At 43.1% G+C, this 18800-nt stretch overlaps 2 protein-coding genes across 2 annotated transcripts; one reads left to right on the forward strand and one right to left on the reverse strand.

The window, feature by feature from the left end:
* Positions 1 to 854: 854 nt before the first annotated feature.
* RAB39B (RAB39B, member RAS oncogene family) lies at positions 855 to 4541 on the forward strand. The gene is made up of 2 exons (XM_009574641.1): positions 855 to 901; positions 3716 to 4541. The coding sequence occupies exons 1-2, from the start codon at positions 855 to 857 to the stop codon at positions 4179 to 4181; spliced, it is 513 nt and encodes a 170-aa protein (XP_009572936.1). The 3' UTR covers positions 4182 to 4541.
* A 4933-nt stretch (positions 4542 to 9474) lies between these two features.
* Positions 9475 to 14748, reverse strand: VBP1 (von Hippel-Lindau binding protein 1). The gene is given in 5 exon segments (XM_009574630.1): positions 9475 to 9945; positions 10952 to 11090; positions 12843 to 12941; positions 13406 to 13472; positions 14552 to 14748. Coding segments are annotated over 5 exon segments (573 nt in total). The 3' UTR covers positions 9475 to 9874.
* Positions 14749 to 18800: the final 4052 nt, after the last annotated feature.

An 18800-nucleotide genomic window follows, 5' to 3' on the forward strand; every position in this document is an offset into this window, starting at 1 on the left:
GTGGCACGCTGAGCGCTGCACACAAACGATTTGAGAGGTTAAGCAATGGTAACGAAGACTCGAAGAGGAAAAATAAAGGCAGCCGCAGTGCCAAGAGTTTCCCACAGAACTGTATGGTAAAACCAGAAGTCGTGGTTGGAGCAGGCTCAGCCCCAGCTAAACAGGGTGCTGGTGTTGTCACGGGACGCGTGCAGCTCAGACAGTGCTCGTTTGGAAGGGGTGTGAGCGTACCCTCAGCTCCCTGCCTCCTGTTTGCTTGTATTTTTCATGCATCTTTAACCCTTGTCCGCTCTTTCATCCTGCTCCCTCCGCGAGCACTTTCCTTGCTCCACATCTCTGCGCAGCTTCACGTCGCTTCTACTTCGGTGCTGTAATGACTTGCCTGAGGAATGTTTTGGTTTCATTCAATATGTGAAACCTCCCCTGCCCCCACCCCTCTCACCACTTTCCTTCGCATCTGTGGCGCTGGCGTCTGGCCCAGAATGTGCAGTAGTCGGTCCTTATCCACTGACAGGTTTTTCTTCTGCTACCTTGCAGCCTTTCGGGGTGAGGAGCTGGTGCTTTATTCTGCTGAGAGAGGAGGTGCTTTAGCTTGCAGTTGCATCAGCTTCCAGCTTTGGATCTTGGGCTGAGGTCTGTAGAAAACACACCTGGGTGCTGTCCCCTGCTTCTGCCTTTGCTGTGAACAGCAAAAACTGTTGGATGGCTTCAATTTCCTTTCTTTTACACATTAGGAAGTTGGGGGCCCTGGAGGCTGCTTACCCTTAGTGCTGGTGGTTGACCCGGCACGGCACTCGGGTTGTAAGCATGATGAGCAGGCGACCTTCAGTGCAAGGGCAGGCTGCACTGCCGCGATGGGCACTAGCGTTCAAAGGCAGGAAGAGTGTAAGGGGCAGGAACAGTGAGTAACATAAAAAAAATACATCGCGCAACTTTGAAATGCCCTTGCCAAAGCGCAGACTTAAATTCCCAATGTGAAAACCTAGAGGGAAGTGAGCAAACGCAGGTGCCTTTATGGTGCACTCTGAAATATGAAAAAAATCAGGCAAAAAGTCTGTTTTGTGTTTATCCCTTTCAAATCACCATTAGCCCTGTGACAAATTGTGCCCCATAAAGACAGCAGCTATTGGGCTCCTCCTGCAAGCTATTTTTCTTGGCAAAAGGCAAGATGTAGCTATTACTCGAATAAGCTGAAGCCTCTCAGACTTGTGGGTGTAGGCAAGAAGCATGATGGTGCAGGTGCTCTCCAGAACCCTTAAACTTTTTTGTCATAGCACAGGGAATTTCTTAGGAAGGAAATTCGTATGAATGAGCTTCGCTTTTTCACGAGTTCTCTGATTTCGCTCTTCCAGTCTGCTTTGCGTAGTTTAACAGCTGCCTCACAAGGAAGAAACCACTGTAGTTATTTTGAAGACACCTTGTTGGCATTCTCTGGTCTGCAGCTGTGCTACATTTCTGCTTTTCCTGACCCCCGTTGTGAGCTCTTTCACTCTCCATAAATTAGAAGCAATTTCCATGCAGTCAAGGCTTAAATTACAGTTAAGCATGTGCCGCTCTATTTTGCCAGATCAGGCCCCAAAACATGCTGCCTGGGGCAGCGTTGAAGCTGCTTTGGAGCTGTAGAAGAGCAGGGTCCAATTCTTCCTGGATCCAGCAGGTTTTCCCCGTCTCTGGTTGCTCAGATACTGTGATTTCCTTGTCTGAAACGTGATGTTGTGTAACGCTAACAAAAGCAAAAGCACGTGCAGCCCTCACTCCCTGGAACTGTGTACCACCACCTAGAGATGAGCTGTTTCCTTCAGCCGGCAGCTCTCCCTTGGCTGAGAGGGAAAGACTCGAACAAACAGGCGCGGACCCCGGGTGCAAGAGTCCCCACCATGGGTACAGAGCAGGAGAGAGGCAATACCTTTATGTTAAAACTTGGCCAAAATAGGTGCAAATCCCCGTACTGCTCTGCATGAGCGGGTACGAGCGTGGCGGGAGGAGGGTAGGAGTCTTGGAAGGGAGTTGGGGAGTGATGTGCAGCATGAAGGCAATATAATTTGCTTCCTGTGGGTCGGTAAGGAAAACAGTCTGTGGAAAAGGCTTTAAGAAAAGGCGTTGAGGCCTTCACCTAGTTTTACCTCAAAGCAGCATTCAGCTTAGATCCTGTCGTGTCTTTCAGAAGTACCTGAGGTATTGTTGGTGTTGGCAGGAGGAGCCAGGGCTGATGGCACGGAACATAAGGGAGAAGCAGAAATGCCTGTGACAGTGTGGGGGTGAATTCAAAGCGCCGATATCTGTTTGCAGCTGGCTAGATAGCAAAAGGCAGATCTAATTCCCTTAGTGCTAAATGTGCAGAGCTACTGTTGTCCCTCAGCCAGATAAATGGGAGAGAAGAAATTATCCAAACGCAGCCAACTATCTTTTTTCCCCCTCTTCTGGCTTTCTTCAGTTTTGGCTGTGGATTTTCACCTGTCATTGCATGTCTGTTGATAAAGAAATCCTTGAAAATTCCAGTTCATCCTTTCTTGGGGCAGGTTCACTAGATACACACACTACAGGACCGAATAACCACTAAAAACATGTCCAAAAAAGGGCTTGTCCCAAGGTAAAAATGCAGCAGTGCTTACAGTTTCCCAGCAAGATAAGTTCAGGCCTGAGTGTGAATTCCTCCAGGGACTGAAATCGATCATTGCTTCTGGATGTAGAATGAATCCATGACTTTGCAGAAACACCACGGTTTTACAGCTGCTTGGTTTTTCCGTGTGTAGTAGTCATGGAACTGTAGCTCTGCTCAGCCTCATGGTCTTCTTGGTTTTTCCATGTGTAGTAGTCATTGAACTGTAGCTCTGCTCAGCCTCATGGTCTCAGCTTCGCTCCATCGCCCTGGTTAGCTGATTTCAATGTGCTGCTTCTGGCTGCGTTGAAGTTTGCCCTTGCTCGGAAGAGTTGTGGAAGATGCGCTCCATTTCTCAGCCCGCGGTTCGGGGGTCTTTTTGCTTACTGTTTAATGTTGTCAGTATTTGGCAAGAACAAGACCAACAGTAATGCAGATTGCCCTAGGAAGCTGTTGTATCATTTTGCTGTTACTCAGGAGGTCAGACTGGCTGCTCCTGTTACTGCCTTAGCTGTAATGGTGCGTGCCGTCATTTTGACCGGTGGCGTAGTGGGAGAAAGTGTAGGGGTCGATGGATTCCCTGTGCCAAGGCCCTGGATCTATGGAGGGGAGCTACAACCCCATGGTCTGCCTTCCAAATCTGTAGCCTCCTTCTTTTATCTATCTGTCAGAGAGTGGGTGTTTGGTTTCAAATGAATCCTTTCATTTGTAACAATGCTTCTAAACCAATGTGTTAGACAAGGTATTCAGAGATGGGACTCTTTAGACTGACAGCAAAGGGTGTACGGAAAGCCATGATAGAAGATAGTGGTGGTGGGGATTGTGAACAGAGCTGTAATAAATCAGTGGGGCAGTTATCCAAGGATGAAATCTTTAAGCCAAGATTGGTTGTCTTTTTGAATGACAAGCTCTACAAAGCACAAGCTAAAAGTGGTAAGACGTTGCCTGAATGGCCTTCTCTGCCCTGTATTCTGCAGGGTAGAGGTAATGCTGCTTTCTTAAACAAAGACGTATGTTCAGAAGGGCTACATTTAGCTTAAGAAAAAAAAAAATCAGAAGACACAAACAAAAAACAAAACCGCACGTGAAACTCGCTCTGCCCTTCTTCCCAAACAGCTGTAACTTATACTTTTGTTGTGGCTCATTCGTTTCCAGGTCCATCACCAGAGCCTACTACAGGAACTCGGTTGGTGGACTCCTCCTCTTTGACATTACAAACCGCAGGTCCTTCCAGAACGTCCATGAGTGGCTAGAGGAGACCAAGGTGCACGTCCAGCCATACCAGATCGTCTTTGTTTTGGTAGGTCACAAGTGTGACCTTGACACACAGCGGCAAGTCACCAGGCACGAGGCTGAGAAACTGGCTGCTGCATATGGTATGAAGTACATTGAGACCTCAGCTCGGGATGCCATTAACGTGGAGAAGGCCTTCACTGATCTGACTCGAGATATATACGAGCTTGTTAAAAGGGGGGAAATTTCAATCCAGGAGGGATGGGAGGGAGTAAAGAGCGGGTTTGTCCCAAACGTAGTGCACTCTTCAGAAGAAGTGGTGAAATCAGATAGGCGATGCTTGTGCTGAGCTCTTCTAGTGAGGCAAGTGGTGATGAACTCTACTAACCAAACGTACTTTACTAAGTGAACTCAGTGTGACAGAAGGGAGAGCAACACTCCCGTTGTGAACAGCCTCCCACGTTGTTTTGGACACCAGAACAGACCCCGGAAAGAAATGTTCTGTTCCAAATAACCTTTCAGAACTGGGGGCTACAAACCTAAAGGAGAGTGAGTGAGGGTGCATGTAGATGTTGTCAGGAGACAGGAAGCAGAAATGAGGGGCTGCACGAGACAGAAGAGAGTATACGGAGAGCTGAATGGGCAGGCACATGCCAGGGTACTGTACATGTCCTCTTTTAAGTAAATCCATAGCTCCGTGCTGGGTACTGAAGCCACAGTATGGATACTTTAGTAGTATGACAAATGGGCAGACAGAGAGAAAGAAAGAGGACAGCTTTGTGTCAGCTGTTTATTACCAGGAAGGTGTAAAGGCAGCACAGAGGCCGTTTCCTCATAAGGCCAACTCCACAGGAAAAGTTTAGTGACATGGTATGCACACTTCTGAATTTTCTTTCTTATGTTCTTGAACCTAGTTCGATAGCAAAGAATATTCTGTGGGATTTAAAGAGGAAAACAGTAGTTATTTGATTGGTGATTAAAATTTAAATTATTCCCCCCCCCAATAGTGCTTTTCTTGCTGTGCTGCACTGGGATTCTAAGTGCAACGCTGGCTCCAGTAGCAATTATTCAATGCATTTTTATGCATTTACTGCCTAGGTGAATACCTTGAAAGTACCCTGAGTTCAGGGCTTTCCAATAGAATTAAGTGATCAAGAGCATGGGCAGCCATGTCCTCATATGTTATACCTTAAGGCAGCCAGGTGGGACACACCAACATTTCTGTCTTGCTAACAGCACTGTGCTGACCTTTTGGGTGTCTTACCAGCCAGGGCAAAAGGCGGAATGGAAAAGAGGGGGGGAAAAGCAAAACCCCAACAAAATAAACAACTTGAAAAGCTTAACTCAGGTGCATCAGACATCCTAGAAGGTGAGATTTGCTTTTAAAGAAGTTAAATAGCATGGAAAGCAACAGCTTCCATAAGTACTTTCTGCTATTAAAGTGTCATTTTCCTTGTTGGCATCTGTAGAAGAAGAGAACTGGCACTGGGAAGGAGGAGCACACAACAGAAGTGTCTGAGCAGGTGGAAAGGAAAGCCACAAGACAAGCTCAAGAGTAAAATTTGTTTTCCTCCATGTTTTAATTTGACAAAAGAGGATCCATCTCAGGTTGGTCATCATGGGATGTAGCAGTGTTACAAAAGCTATATGTAGGTGGCTGTTTTTCTGGGAATGCCATTCACCACTTAGAAGTGTTGCTTCCGCTAAGTTTTAACTTAAGCTTTTGAAGTGCAGCAGGGTAACTGTGCTCCTGTAGCAAACTAGGGAAGTTCAGCATATTAAAAGCAAACGAACGAAACTAATAGTGACTTTTTTTTTTTTTTTTTAACTCGAGTTTGCAAGCTTTATACACCAAACTGCTAATGAGCAGGAGGGACGAATTAGGTAAAAACCACAGTGTTTGATTTTAGGCCTCTAAGTAGAGAAGAATAAAATACTTGTTACAGCCTTTTAAGCTACTCCATCTATAAAAGTGTGGGTCTTCTTGAGTGCTGTTGAGTTTAGGCTATTTCTCCCTTTGAACCTGTTCTCACGGTTTGCAGTGCATGGGCAGGTCTGTATGAAGGAAAAAAACCCTGTGGTTTCCATACTAAAGCTGTAAAAAAAAAAAAAAAAAAACCAACCAACAAACCCAACAACCAAAACCCTGAAAATGCATAACATTTTTATTTTCAGTGTTCTAGGAACAGTTTCAGTTCCTGAGCTCTGCAGGGGTGCAGCAGCATTGTGCCTGCTGGGAGCGCACCGGTAGCAAATTAGAGGAACGGAGGGGTGGCATAGATCTAGCACTTTCCAGTCAGCTTGTCACTGCTAACCCCTGATTGCTCTTGAATAGGCTATAAATGTATCAAAAACCATGTGCTAAAGCCCTGTGAATTCCAGGCAGATTCAGTTGTGGTTGAGTTGAGCGCCCTGAAGATTAAAAAAACAAAGGAAAAAAAAAAAAAAAAAATCCCTTTACAAAATCTCTTTCTAGGTAAGCAAAGCTGGAGAAGATTGATGCAGAGAGCACCACAGGAGCTTGGCTGCCATGGGCTCTCATGGGCTGGCACCAGTGGAGAGCGCAAGGTTTGCTCGGACCAGGTCTGTTAGTCGTATTTTCACAAAGGCACGGACAAACAAGTACGAGAGGGTCAGTTTCTTCATTCTCTGAATGGAAAGTCCGCCAAGCAACCGCTTTGGTCTTTCAGGGTCCAGCTGTTCACGAGGTGTGTCTTGGGTCGCCTAGCTGAGGGTAGCAGAGGTGGAGTGCTACGCTAATGGCAGTTAGAAGTTGGATCAAACTGCGTTTTAGCAATAGTAAAATTCTCTAATTCCCTGTGCAGGAACTTGGCCAGCAGGGAAAGACAACCAATATTTTATTTAATGGGTTTTGGACATTCCCCTTTACTGCTCCCAGAGAGAAATTCCAGAAAGCCTAAGTAAGTAAGTGCATTCAGGCCTTCATAATAAATCTTCAATTTAAAAATACAAGTGGTGTAATTCTAAAGAGGAACAGTACAGAAGAAAATGTACTCAGTCTTAACTACTTAGAAGTAATAAATGGCTATATAAAATGATAGAGAAATCATTATATACATCTTTTTCTAATTCCTTGCATTTTCTAGACAGCTTACTAAAATATAGGAAATGTAGATTCATCTGTACAAAATTTGGAATGTTTTTTCTAAGATGAAGAACTTATAGGATATGCTAAGACTTCTTTTCTAACAACTGGTTTTAATGCTTTGACTTCTAGTGCAAGAGGGATTTAGGGAAATCAGAAGGTGATACCTTTCACAGGATAAAGTCAGGAGCTCTTTTACTCTAGGACAAAAAGAAAAAAAAAAGAAAAAGCTAACTTTCTGTGGTCTCTACCACATGTTAAAAACAATCTGCATGTTAGATTGAACTTGCTCAAACCTCCAGAATAAAAGCATACTATACACTTTCCTCGCTGTTATGCACTGTAATGAAATGTGAAAATAATGCTGTATTTAGCTGTCTGTACGTGACTGAAAATATGCTTGTATTTAGCAAAATGGTTACTATGTGATAATGTGAAATTTAAAACTTGTAAAGAAACTGTGTTTTTTTTTTTTTTTTTCTTTCCCCCTCCCCATTCTTTATCAGTAAGCTGTCCACTACCTGTGCCACTTCTGTATCGCAGCCGAAACTGAAAGCCTAACATGGGCTGGCTCAACCACAAGCAGGCACTCTGCGACAGTACCTGCTATACGTTTTTCTCTGAAGGCCCGCGGCTTAGATCTTCAGAACCAGGCAACTACCTTGCTGAGAAAAAACAGTGCAACTATAGAAACACTGGCCCTTCTAAAGCAAACCAAAAGAACCCAAAACAAACCCGTTGCTCCCTGCGGTAGTAGCCAAAAACGGCCTCAGCCCCTCCAGGAGGCCTTTCTCAGCAGCAGGCAGGATGGGTGTCACAGCAGCTAAACCAGCTTCTGCAAACTGACCTTCTGTTCTTACTCAACATAACAAAGACTTAACAGCAAAGGACAGAGCGATGCTGGGCAAGGATCAGTCTTAGGGAAGCTTGAGTTCTTGTCTGAGAGTGTTGTTTTGGTCTTTATATTTACTTTGTATCAAACAAACAAACAAAAAAACCACCCAAAACGAGTTACAATGGCCACAGCCATCTCCCATCCCCCCCAAGCCAGGTACCTTTTCAACCTACTGAGCAATTCCAGCTCTGATGCTGTCACTCCGCCCCCGATACCCAGCATTAGGTCATCGGCAGTCACACACAGCACTTATTTTGCTCGTGCAGAAATGCTTAACTCGTCATTTCATTGTGTGCAACAAAGGCAGGCAATTGCTGCCTTAGGACCAGCCGGAGGGGGGGGGAGCATGCCTTGGCCTGTTGGGATCTCATTAATCCAAATTGAAGAGAAAATTGCAAATCAGGATGCACTTGCAGGTGTCTTTCCTGACATTGCTGATGCTCTTAAAAAAAAAGGGAGAAGCAGCCTGCAGTCCAAGCAGCCCCCCCGCAGCCAAGGGTAGCAGTGGGCAGATACCTGCTAGTCAAATAATACATTAGATCTAAATGTGTCTCTGCTACAGCCAAAGTACAAACAGTATCGCCCTGCAGGAAAGGCATAGATGGGCCAAGCCCAGGTACTTACTTATGACAGTGATAAGGATTTACCTGTTTTGTGCCCGCCCCTGCAGCTCTTACTCTTTCACAGCCACAGTGCTGTCACATCAGCTGCTCGTATTCACGAATTCAGATGTGCTGACTCACGCTCCCCAGTATTCAGCAGCTACACTTCTCACATCTGCTGCTTCAACTGAATTTTTTCACCCCCCTGCCTTCAGTTAAGGGAGGGAAACATTATAAAAGATCACACGTCAGATTCCTGGCTTTCTCACATGAAGAAAGATGCACAAAAACAGGTGTTTGCCACAACTGTTTAGTTTTACTATTTTAATATCATGAAATAAAAGTACAAAAAATTTACAGGTATATTGTTTCTTACATGAAGATCGAACAGTTAACATTTGCATTTATTTTGCAGCGAAACCTGTATTCTCAGTCACAGAATGTGAATATTAGCCACTGACATCACCACTGAGCATTTCATTTTAGAAAGAAACTGCAGAGGTAAAAGGCAACAATCTTGCAAGGCTTCATAAGAACAAAAAAAAAATATTCCACCTGTTAACACCAGAAGTCATGCTTCAGTAAACCATCCTTATCTAATACAGGTTTCACCACCTGGGAGGCTGAGAGCGTTAAGACATTTGAAGTGGACATCTTGTCTAAGGGATCGTAAATAGGGGGCTTCCTGCTCACAGGCTATCAGCATTTTGGTGTCGTTCAACGCATTTGCAAAAATAAGCAGTGTGTGCACATGTTTGAAGAAGAACGGGGTGAGATCACCTGCAGTCCTGACATAGCTTGTGCTGTTTACTCCGTTTACCACTCTTCTCTGAAGACAAGTCACCAACTGTTGTACGTAAAGTGCTGAGAGTTCAGTAACAGGCAGTTAACTAACCAATAATTATTAAAAACAAGTTTATCCAAAGTGGATATCCAGGAATGCTTGCAGATTGATGTTGCCGATTAACGGACTGAAACAAAATCCAAGACCTCACTGTATTTTTTCTGTTTCCTAGAACATCACAGCTGCATGTCTTCCCAGCCCAAGTTGACTGTAACTTCATCAGCTGTACACAGAGATGAAAAAGTAAACCCCTGCATTACCTTAACCCGCTAAAATGCCAGACTCCATTTCATACGTGCCCCTCCACTTTTCAGACAAGCTTTCAGGTAGAAATTTATTTATGACAGACCGGTCTGATCAAAATACTATGTCCTTTGCTGGACTGTGTGGTGCCTTTTCAAAGAATTCATTTCATGAAGCATGCATGAAACCAAATTTTGAGTTTACAAATAAATAAAATGGTGCTCACCATTAGTTTTTATATATTTTACCATTTACTGAAATGCTTAAAGTAACTCAGTCCCTTAAGAATGAACTTGGGGGTGTTTAAATAAAAAATATTTGGAAATTTAAACCACATTTGAAATTGGCAAAACTATGCTTTGTTTTTGGAAGGGTCTTGCTTGTTTCTTCTCTTTACATCCCAATTATAAACTCTAGCCATATCTGAGGGTGTGGAATTAAGGAAATAGCTCGTGCATTCAGAGAAGAAAAGAAAAAGAAAGAAACAAAGAAACAAAAAAAGGGAAAAGCAGGTTACAGTTGGCCACACTTCACTTACTTGTAACAGTCAATATAGAAACCATGCAATGAAAGAGATGACTTGGTGCAAAGCCTTGGTGCAAAGTTACTAGGAATACTAGTAACTGTTAATAACTGCAGCATTTATATCATTTAGTTAAAAACCTCCAAAAAGATATTACAGAGAAACACACTTTTAGTTTTACTTACAGCTACTCTTTTCTGATTTCAGTCGACCGATCTCAGCTGTATTTGCCCATTTCAGGCATCCATAACTTCCTGCAGCACTAAGATAGCTTAAGCATAAATTTGAAAAAACAAGTAGTTGTGCCTTCGTTTACTAAATCTAATGCCACAGTTGACGGCTATCCTCATCATTAAAATAGTTTTTAAGTATAAAAAAACCCCCCACACCCCTGGAGGTGGTTCATGATAGTATAAAGAAAGAAATAACAGTATAAAGAAAGAAATAAAAAGTTAAGCAATGCCTAAGCTAGCACCAAGCTTGCTGCAGCAGGGCTGGTGGTGCTTGGAGAACGTTGCATTGGCAGCTGATTAGCAATAGCCCAAAGAACAATATTGATACGCTCTAGAGAGAAAGGGAGAGTCGCTTTGCTTTGAAATGGCCTCCTGTCCATCAATCCACAGCACCGATCCACGCTTCCAACTCGCTCCCAGTCTAGGTTTGCAACCACCGGAGTAGGTGGACCCAACCACAAACACCAGCTTCGCTACATCTTACACACCAACCCTCAGCTCAGCGCTGGAAACACAGTATCTCGTTTCACTGCTGGAAAAGGTTAAGTTCCTGGAGCACCACAGAATTTTAAGGGCAGCCAGTCTAAGATAAAAACATGTCAGGAAACTGGTAATTACCTGTATGTTAGCTTTCACATACACCTCTTCCCCCACAAATAAAAAAAAAGGATACTGACTTCTGTAGTGGTGAACTGATCTCTAAGAAAATCCAGGTCTTCCTCTAGAAGATCAAGGTTTCTTGTGGCTGTTGACAAATTCTTCTCTAACAGAGCCTGAGCTTCATCAATATCATATTCAAGCATCACATTGGCCTAAAAAAAAAAAGATTGATAAAAGCTTTTACTCTTGCATTGCAAGGAATAAGCCATAGCAGGCTTATTTCATTATGTGTTTTATAACTTATCACATTAACAAAAGGCTGTCCAGACAGGCCAAGACAACAAGATTCAGGACGAGCAATGCCAGAACCCACTCAAGGCCTCCACCACTTCAGTAACTGAGTAATAAATTCCTCTAGTGACTTAAAAAGTAAGTTATCTTCCTATAGCTAAGCAACAAGGGATTTCTCTCCCTGTGGATTGCATTCAGCCTTTCAGGTATCAGTATCTCATCTTCACCATATCTGAAAAGTGAGAGACTTCACGGTTCTTAGCAGCACCTTCAAGTGTCGCACAACTCTAGAAACAATTCAAGATTAACCTTAGGATCTCTGTGTGGCACACTGACAGCCTAATGGCATTGGGCATTAACAGGAAGTATTACAGGTATTTAAAGATACAACATGTATAGAAGTCCTACCCTATACCGTGGTGGTTTTTAATCTACAAATCTTTATTTCAGTAAGAAGCTACCACAGGAAGAGATAAGAGAGCACTATCAAGTGAAGACGCACCAATGAAGCTTTGTCCCATTCAAGAACTGTGCATTGAGCAGAGCCACATACCACTAACTAGACATGATCCCAGGGAATGCTACAGAGCTGCAAGAGTGAGATAAGCCATTCTTCTTCTAAAATAACTGGAAGACATAGTTTCCCCAGTAACAGTAATACGTATAGCCCAACATGCAGACTGAAAGCAGCAGGGAGGATAAAGGCAGAAGGCCAAGAACACCTAAATATAATAAATCTTTTGTGGCATTTCATTATGGCTTTTCTGTAAGAACCATCAATAGGATAAACTTTCTCTGATGTTCTGTTACAAAATAAACCTGGGATGCTCCATGAAAGTCAATGTTTATGAATTCTGAAGACAGTCTCCTAAAAGCAACAGGTATCAGACAACTTTTCTCTTTTTATGATAGAAAAGAAGTGGGAGAGGTTGGGAGTAACTGCCCAATCAGTCCGGATGCTGCATGTGTCAACAATGTTTCTGTCCTAACCAAGTGGTTTTGTTTGGCAGCCAACACAGGGATTTGGGAACATCCGGGATTTAGAGGTCTCAAAATAAACATTAGCAGGTTATCTCCACACATAAGGAAGCCTCTGAATACACAATATCCCAACCTCATACCGCTTAAGTACTTAGAAATCTGCGTTTTGAGCTCTGATCCCACCAGTCTTTAGCACAAATTCCACTCTACATGCTGGCAGGTACCCGTGAGTAACAGAAATCCCATCTTTACCTAAAAACATGCATGAAAAAGGAAAGCAAGATGCTAAATACAAGTAACGTAGAGAAGATGGGAAGCTACTTGCCAAACAAAGTTATTTTGCTGGGCACATTCCCATCCCAGGCAATGCTGGATGGTAATTTGAACCACAAAGTGATAGAAGTGATAAGGAAAACATTCACAAATATGCTTTTTGGAAAGAACAATCCAGCAAAATTACAATTCTCTGAAGTCTTACTGTTCAGGCACCAAATAAAATCAAACATGAAACCTTCACGTGTTGAAATTGTCTTGTTAGGTTTGCCCTGCTGACAGGACACAGCACTATGCACACATGAACAGAATTATGCCCATAGCCACTAGAAGTACGATGAGACAGTGACGAACACTGTCTTTTATAAGCCTTTTATAAGTTATTTAAACAGTTTCAGAGAAAGTTCCATTTTACTTACCCCCAACCACAAACAAACTTTATCTGTAGGAGGAACTGAAGCTTTGCAGTAGAGATTATCTGCCAATAAAAATCTGGTTTCCATTGGATTTGTGGAATCCTTAAGACAAATGATAAAACTTAAAATTGCTATTTTCACTGGAAACTTATGTCAAAGACATAAAACTTACAGTAAAGAGCACACTTTTCTGCTTTTTTGCCATTGATACAGTATTAACTTTGGTGGAACTCTACATCATTTTATTTCAACATTAAAGTTACAGCTCCAAGAATAAGGCATTTAAAAAAGATATATTTAAAAACAACACAGAAATCTCTATAAAGAATAGAGATTAAGTCAAAGCTTAGCTGCAATCTGTACGCTATTAAAAGTGAAGTTTGCATTACAAACTTTAACTTTTTTTGAACTAGCTTTCAAAAAGTACTACATACCTTTAAAAACAATTCTGTTATTTATAAAGGCATATTAAGTGTGCTCTCCAAAACAATTCTTGCAATGTGTTCTGTTAGGGTGGAAAGGTAGTTAGCTTTTCTCATACTCATTAGATATTCAAAATAGTTTACCTTTTTCTTCTGCATGTGTTTTAAAATTTCTAATGTCTGTTTAATTTCAGGAATCTGACTTTTTAGCCTGTGAATTAACAACAGTCATAATTTATTATTTTACAGAGACACAAAGTTTCCTAAACAAGTGATCAGTTTTATTATACAATCCAACCTCCATTTTAAACCTTGAAACTCTAACAGCTTTCCAGGCTTACAAATGCAGACTTGAAAGGTATGGCATGTAAAGGCATCTCAGCTACAGCTTCACCTGCCTCTTACCATACTGAGGCTCACTGGTTTTCGGAAGCAGAGCAATACGTACAGCTTTCAAACCGGAACAAACATGTATTAACGGTAACAGATACCTGTTTCCTAAATTAGTGTATTTTTGCATATTTCTGATCTCCCCAGAGGAGAGGGAAACCTCAGCAGAAATACAGATAAAAACCACTGTAGGTAAAACAAAACAAGTGTGTTTCTTCCGAGGTCCACAAACTATTCTAACAAACAGTTTAGAGCTACAAGACTTGGCGCTGTTAAAACGAAAGCTCTCTCCAGAGTTCAGGGCATCCCCCCCCCTCGACAGCCCTTGCAGCAGCCTAGCAGAGGCGCTGGGACCCCCACGGCCTTGCAGGCCGCCCTCCTCCGCACCCAGCAGGCTCCGGCAGCAGCGACTGCCAAAGCAGGCCTCCAGGTGGAAATTGTGAGGGATATTTGTCCGTGAAAGAAGTTTAATCTAAATAAAATATTACTTGAAGCTTTGATTTTAGCTTTTAAAAATTTGCTTCTTGCCTAGCTTCAGATCAAGACTAAAGCTACTGAAGAGAGATGAGATTACTAAACCAAAAGTTACAGGCTTGATACAGTAGTCGTTTGACAAAAACATATTCTTATTTACACTAGGCTGACAAAATTTAAGAGACTATAGCAGTACTTTTTGGCCTTAAAGGCTAAGGACCAAATCAGCAATACTGTAAATTCTTTTGCATGTAATTCTCAGGAAGAGGAAAGAAGAAAAGGTGGGCTTTCCTGAAGGTCCTGCAAATATTAGCTCTTCTAACATCAACTTGTTACTTCTTGGGATATTTAAAAAAAACTAGACTTATTTTTAAAAAAGTAGAACTGTGCTAAACATTTCCCAATTCTGCAAAAATTATGACTTACCTCCTTTTCTTTTGAGCAAGATTAAGTTCCAAAAATTTATACTTCTGATACTGCTCATCCAACTTCTTAAGAACTACATCTGCTGTCTCATTTCCAGGCTGTTTCATAAAAGAATCTACATCTTCCTTTAAGGGGAGAAAGAAACCCTCAATGTTAGAAGAGTTTTACAGAAATGCTAGATACAGTCATGCCATCATCCTACTGCAGCTAAGTCTAGAGGAGGTTTTATATGTAAACAAACTTCTTTTTTTCTAGAGTGAAGTACAAAATCATTTTGTTTCCTTTCTTAGTTAGTCACCTTTTCACTTCCCCCTCCCCCCCTTTTTTGGTAGGGAACTACAGAATAGGTGCGAGGATTATTTCATAACCATATTCGCTAGTACCTTGTTAGCGCTGCTTTCAGTCCTGGCCGATGTCAAATGACACCTAACGGGGACGGATATCCTCAGACCACAGCTAAACTTTGGTTTCCTATCTGTAAAGCAGGGATAATGCTTCTCTGTGGCTAATCAGATTACGAACTATTTAGGATAAGACTGATGAAGGAATAGAATCATGGCCTGATCAAGCGTGTTGTGGCAGAGAAAGAGGCAAAGAGGGGAAAACTGTGGATCTGCTCAGGCAGGCTTTATGGTAGTAAACAGCTCGTCTTCAAAAGCTCCTTCTATAGTCAGCAGAAAGCCACGGAAACCTCTAGAGAACAATTCCAGCCAGTCCTACCATCGACTGGAAAAGCAGCCAGAGAAGACAGGCCTGAGCAGGCCAGGATGCCGACCTCTGCAAGTGCCTCTTCAGACTCCCAGCAAGCCATTCATCTGCCTGCGGGCAACGTTCTCGGCCTCGTGAAAGGCACGTTGGGCCAGAGATCAACCACACGTTTCTGACCTTGACAACATTTACCTGTGTATAATTCAAGATGACCACACACGTCCACTGCGGTAATTCTGTCCTTATTTGTCTATATAGCTCTGTAAAATCTGACGGAAGCCTACCACAGGCCTCTTCAGCTTCTCCTTTTCAACTAGGTGTTTCCATTCCGGTAGTTCCACATCAGAAAAAGACTATGAAACATTACTAAAGTAATATCAGACATACAGCTGGTTCCCCTCATTATGACTCCTAAGCTCTCTGCTAAAGAAACTTACTGTGAAATTACTGAACCCGGTAAGAAGTCACCCGCCGTCCTTATCATTAAGGAAAATCTGCAGTAGAAATATAGACTCCACAACAGACTTCAGCAGGCAGCATGATCTAGGTGGTACAACACAACTCAAGAGACCGCATTTCAGACTAACTGCCGAAGGAACGCCTTAAGCTACCTCACCGACAACAGAACGAGAAGCATTCTTGCCTCCTGATGAAGCCTGTAGAGAAGCTTTAACCAAAAAAAGCTTAGATTAGATTCAGGCAAGTGCTGTAGAAGTGAGGCCTGAGGATGTCCTGAAATGAAATTCACTCTTGTGGAAGCTATTCTGCTCATGTAAATCACCCAAGACAGAAAGAAAAAGCAGGTGGGCAACAACTCGCCCCGCACACTGCCCGGCACCCCATCTCTGCCTCAGCTAATGTCTGTACAGATAGACAAGACAGAACCCAAGTCCTCCTGAAACGAAGACACTGAGAAGTGAATCCAGGCCCCTTGTATACTGGTGATCTCCTACTACATAATGCCCCAGTCCAAGGCGGGCTCAGATTTATCACCCAGGTTTTCCAACTGCAACTTCCAAGTCTCGCTGGTTGGGCTTTTGGCCCATCTTACACAGCTGCAAGGCTGAGACACGATCACTTCTTTGAGCTTGAACAGAACAGCTTTGTAGCAGAGCTGGTGTCAATGCTATTAGGATCCCTGCTTCGTGGTGTGTCACGCAGCATCTCAACTGCAGAATTACCTTACAGGTTCTGCAAGGACCTGCCAAAGCTCATCTTTATCTTTTTAGGAAGAAAATTCACTAGCAAAAAATACACCATTGTTGTATACCGTAAAGGTAACACAGTCTTTGCAAAGCCACATGAACACTCTGTAAAAGCCCTGAAATAGAGCAGGATAGCACGTTCCCATACGGGCTTATGTTTATCTTTTGAGTGATGACCCAAATAAAGAGCTGCAGGCACTCGCTCTGCTTCTGCAGAGAGCTATCATCACCTGTGGGCATATACAGAGAACATAACAAAAGAGACACGTTTTCAGATTTGCATCCCCTGTCCTCCCACTCAGATGCATGCTAAGGAAGGCAGAATAAGGAAGGCATTTTATTTGGAAACATCTGGACAACAGCTCAAAAGAAAACAGAGTTGAAAGTTCTATTTGGAGTGGTTTTTAAACTCCAGTGAAACCTTGAGTTAGTGCTTAATGTCACTTGAAATATAGAGAGGCACAAGCATCCACAGATCAATGCCTTAAGAAAAGGTATCCACCATAAACTGTTTGAAGAGCCTTTACTGAATCAAGACACTTAAAGAAAGCATTTCTGAAGACAAGATTCACAGTAAGCCTGCCCATGTAGCACGTCGGGGGGGGAACATCAAGCAAGTGATCAGGAACTCTTTATCATCATGACAGTATACGGTGTTCTTGAAACAGAAACCTATTTTCTGAAGAAAAAACCTGTAATAAAAACCAGCCTCAAGACACTAATATTTCCACTTTATGGAGCAGAATACCATTAAAAACTTCTTAGCATGTGTTTATTTTGAATAAAAAAGTCTCTCTTAACATCTACATCCAAATACTCTAAGATCATCATCGAGGATCTCTTCTGCAGACACATCTGTGTTTGATTAGAGCACCTCTCAAAACTGAGAATTGGGAAACTTCACTGGGTTTTAGATCCAGACATAAGGTTACGAGGAACTGAACAGAAGCACAGAACTAAGCCACAACCCCCAGAACTCTCCCAGGTCGCGTGGTACAGCACGTGAGATACTTCAGACACAAGTATCAGAAGGGAACAACAGGGAACCAAACATGAACGGCATCGACAGCTACCGGCATGAAAATGAGGGATGTGACAGACACCCTCAAAGTGTTTATCTCCTGTTCCCTGCCAGGGTGGCCACCTCCACTGTAGAGTCAGCACAGACCACAAGTTCTCCTCTGTCACGATGATCGAGGTCTCACAGGGCAGCTGAAGCCATGGCCCTTCCCCTTCGCTTGCGTCTACATTAGTCTCCCATAAGGGGGGGAAGGAAGTTAGCCACAGGCAGCAATGGTTCTACATCCCGGTAAGATTTGCCAGACCCCGGTAACTGTTAAAGAACCTTAAAGAAAAAGTGGGATCTGGATGCATTGAAAGCAAGCGTACTGTACCCGTTTGTTCAGGACCTATGCCCTAGCAAGACACATAGGTAACACAAGCACTACACCTAGAAGTACCAAAATGCAAGTCAAATCAATTTATTTCTATAAGAGCAGTCATACCTGACCAGTCCAAAGAGCTTTGGTAAAGTCCAAGAAAATCTCAGTAATAAAGCACAGTAAACAAAGCATTCAGGGCAGACATCGGACATTTCAAGATGACACCAAGGCAGCCAGGTATAGTCAGTCTGATCAATAACTTATTGATCAAACGAAATAAAGTAGCGATCAAGACAGAACACCAAGAGCTAGCTTACAGCAGAAAGTGAACAAGATAATTTTGACATTACATCACTGTATAAGTGGATGAATTCTTTTTTTCAACCAGTCAACAGAATTATTAAATGCTTGGTAAATCACTTTTTAAAGTCGGAAAAACAAGTTCGGCCTGTCTTCCCAAAGACACACATTTGTTGGTTTTTGAGAAGTCAGGAAGCCTCGCTGGACACCGCGGTCGCTTCTGAAGAGTGATTCTGCTCACAGTCAAGAACTAGATTACGATAGGAGGATGCAGGGAAAGGCGCTAGCAGCGCGGCACGGCATGATCTGAGATGAAACAGAAACGTTGTGCTCTGTGCAGGAGGAATCGCCGTAAGGAACCACGGCTTAGTATGTATGACAGGAGGGTTCGTTCATAACACACGCTTCATTGGCATGTGAGCTGGCCAGTGAGACAACGCGATAATGCTTAAAACGGGGATTTGAGTTTGCTGTAAAGGGTATTAGTAGTTAATAACGCCAAGACACAATCCAAATAAAGCCACTCACCCCGTGCACATCCCCCGCCCCCCGGGGCACAGGACCCTGCCCAGTTTGGAGGGAAGAGAAGCGCTCCGGTACGGAGCTGTCCCAGGCCGAGACCGCAGGACGGCCGCGGGCAGGGCAGGGCAGGGC

The sequence above is a fragment of the Fulmarus glacialis genome, unplaced genomic scaffold, assembly GCF_000690835.1.
Source record: "Fulmarus glacialis isolate BGI_N327 unplaced genomic scaffold, ASM69083v1 scaffold17660, whole genome shotgun sequence".
NCBI classification, from domain to species: Eukaryota; Metazoa; Chordata; class Aves; order Procellariiformes; family Procellariidae; genus Fulmarus; species Fulmarus glacialis.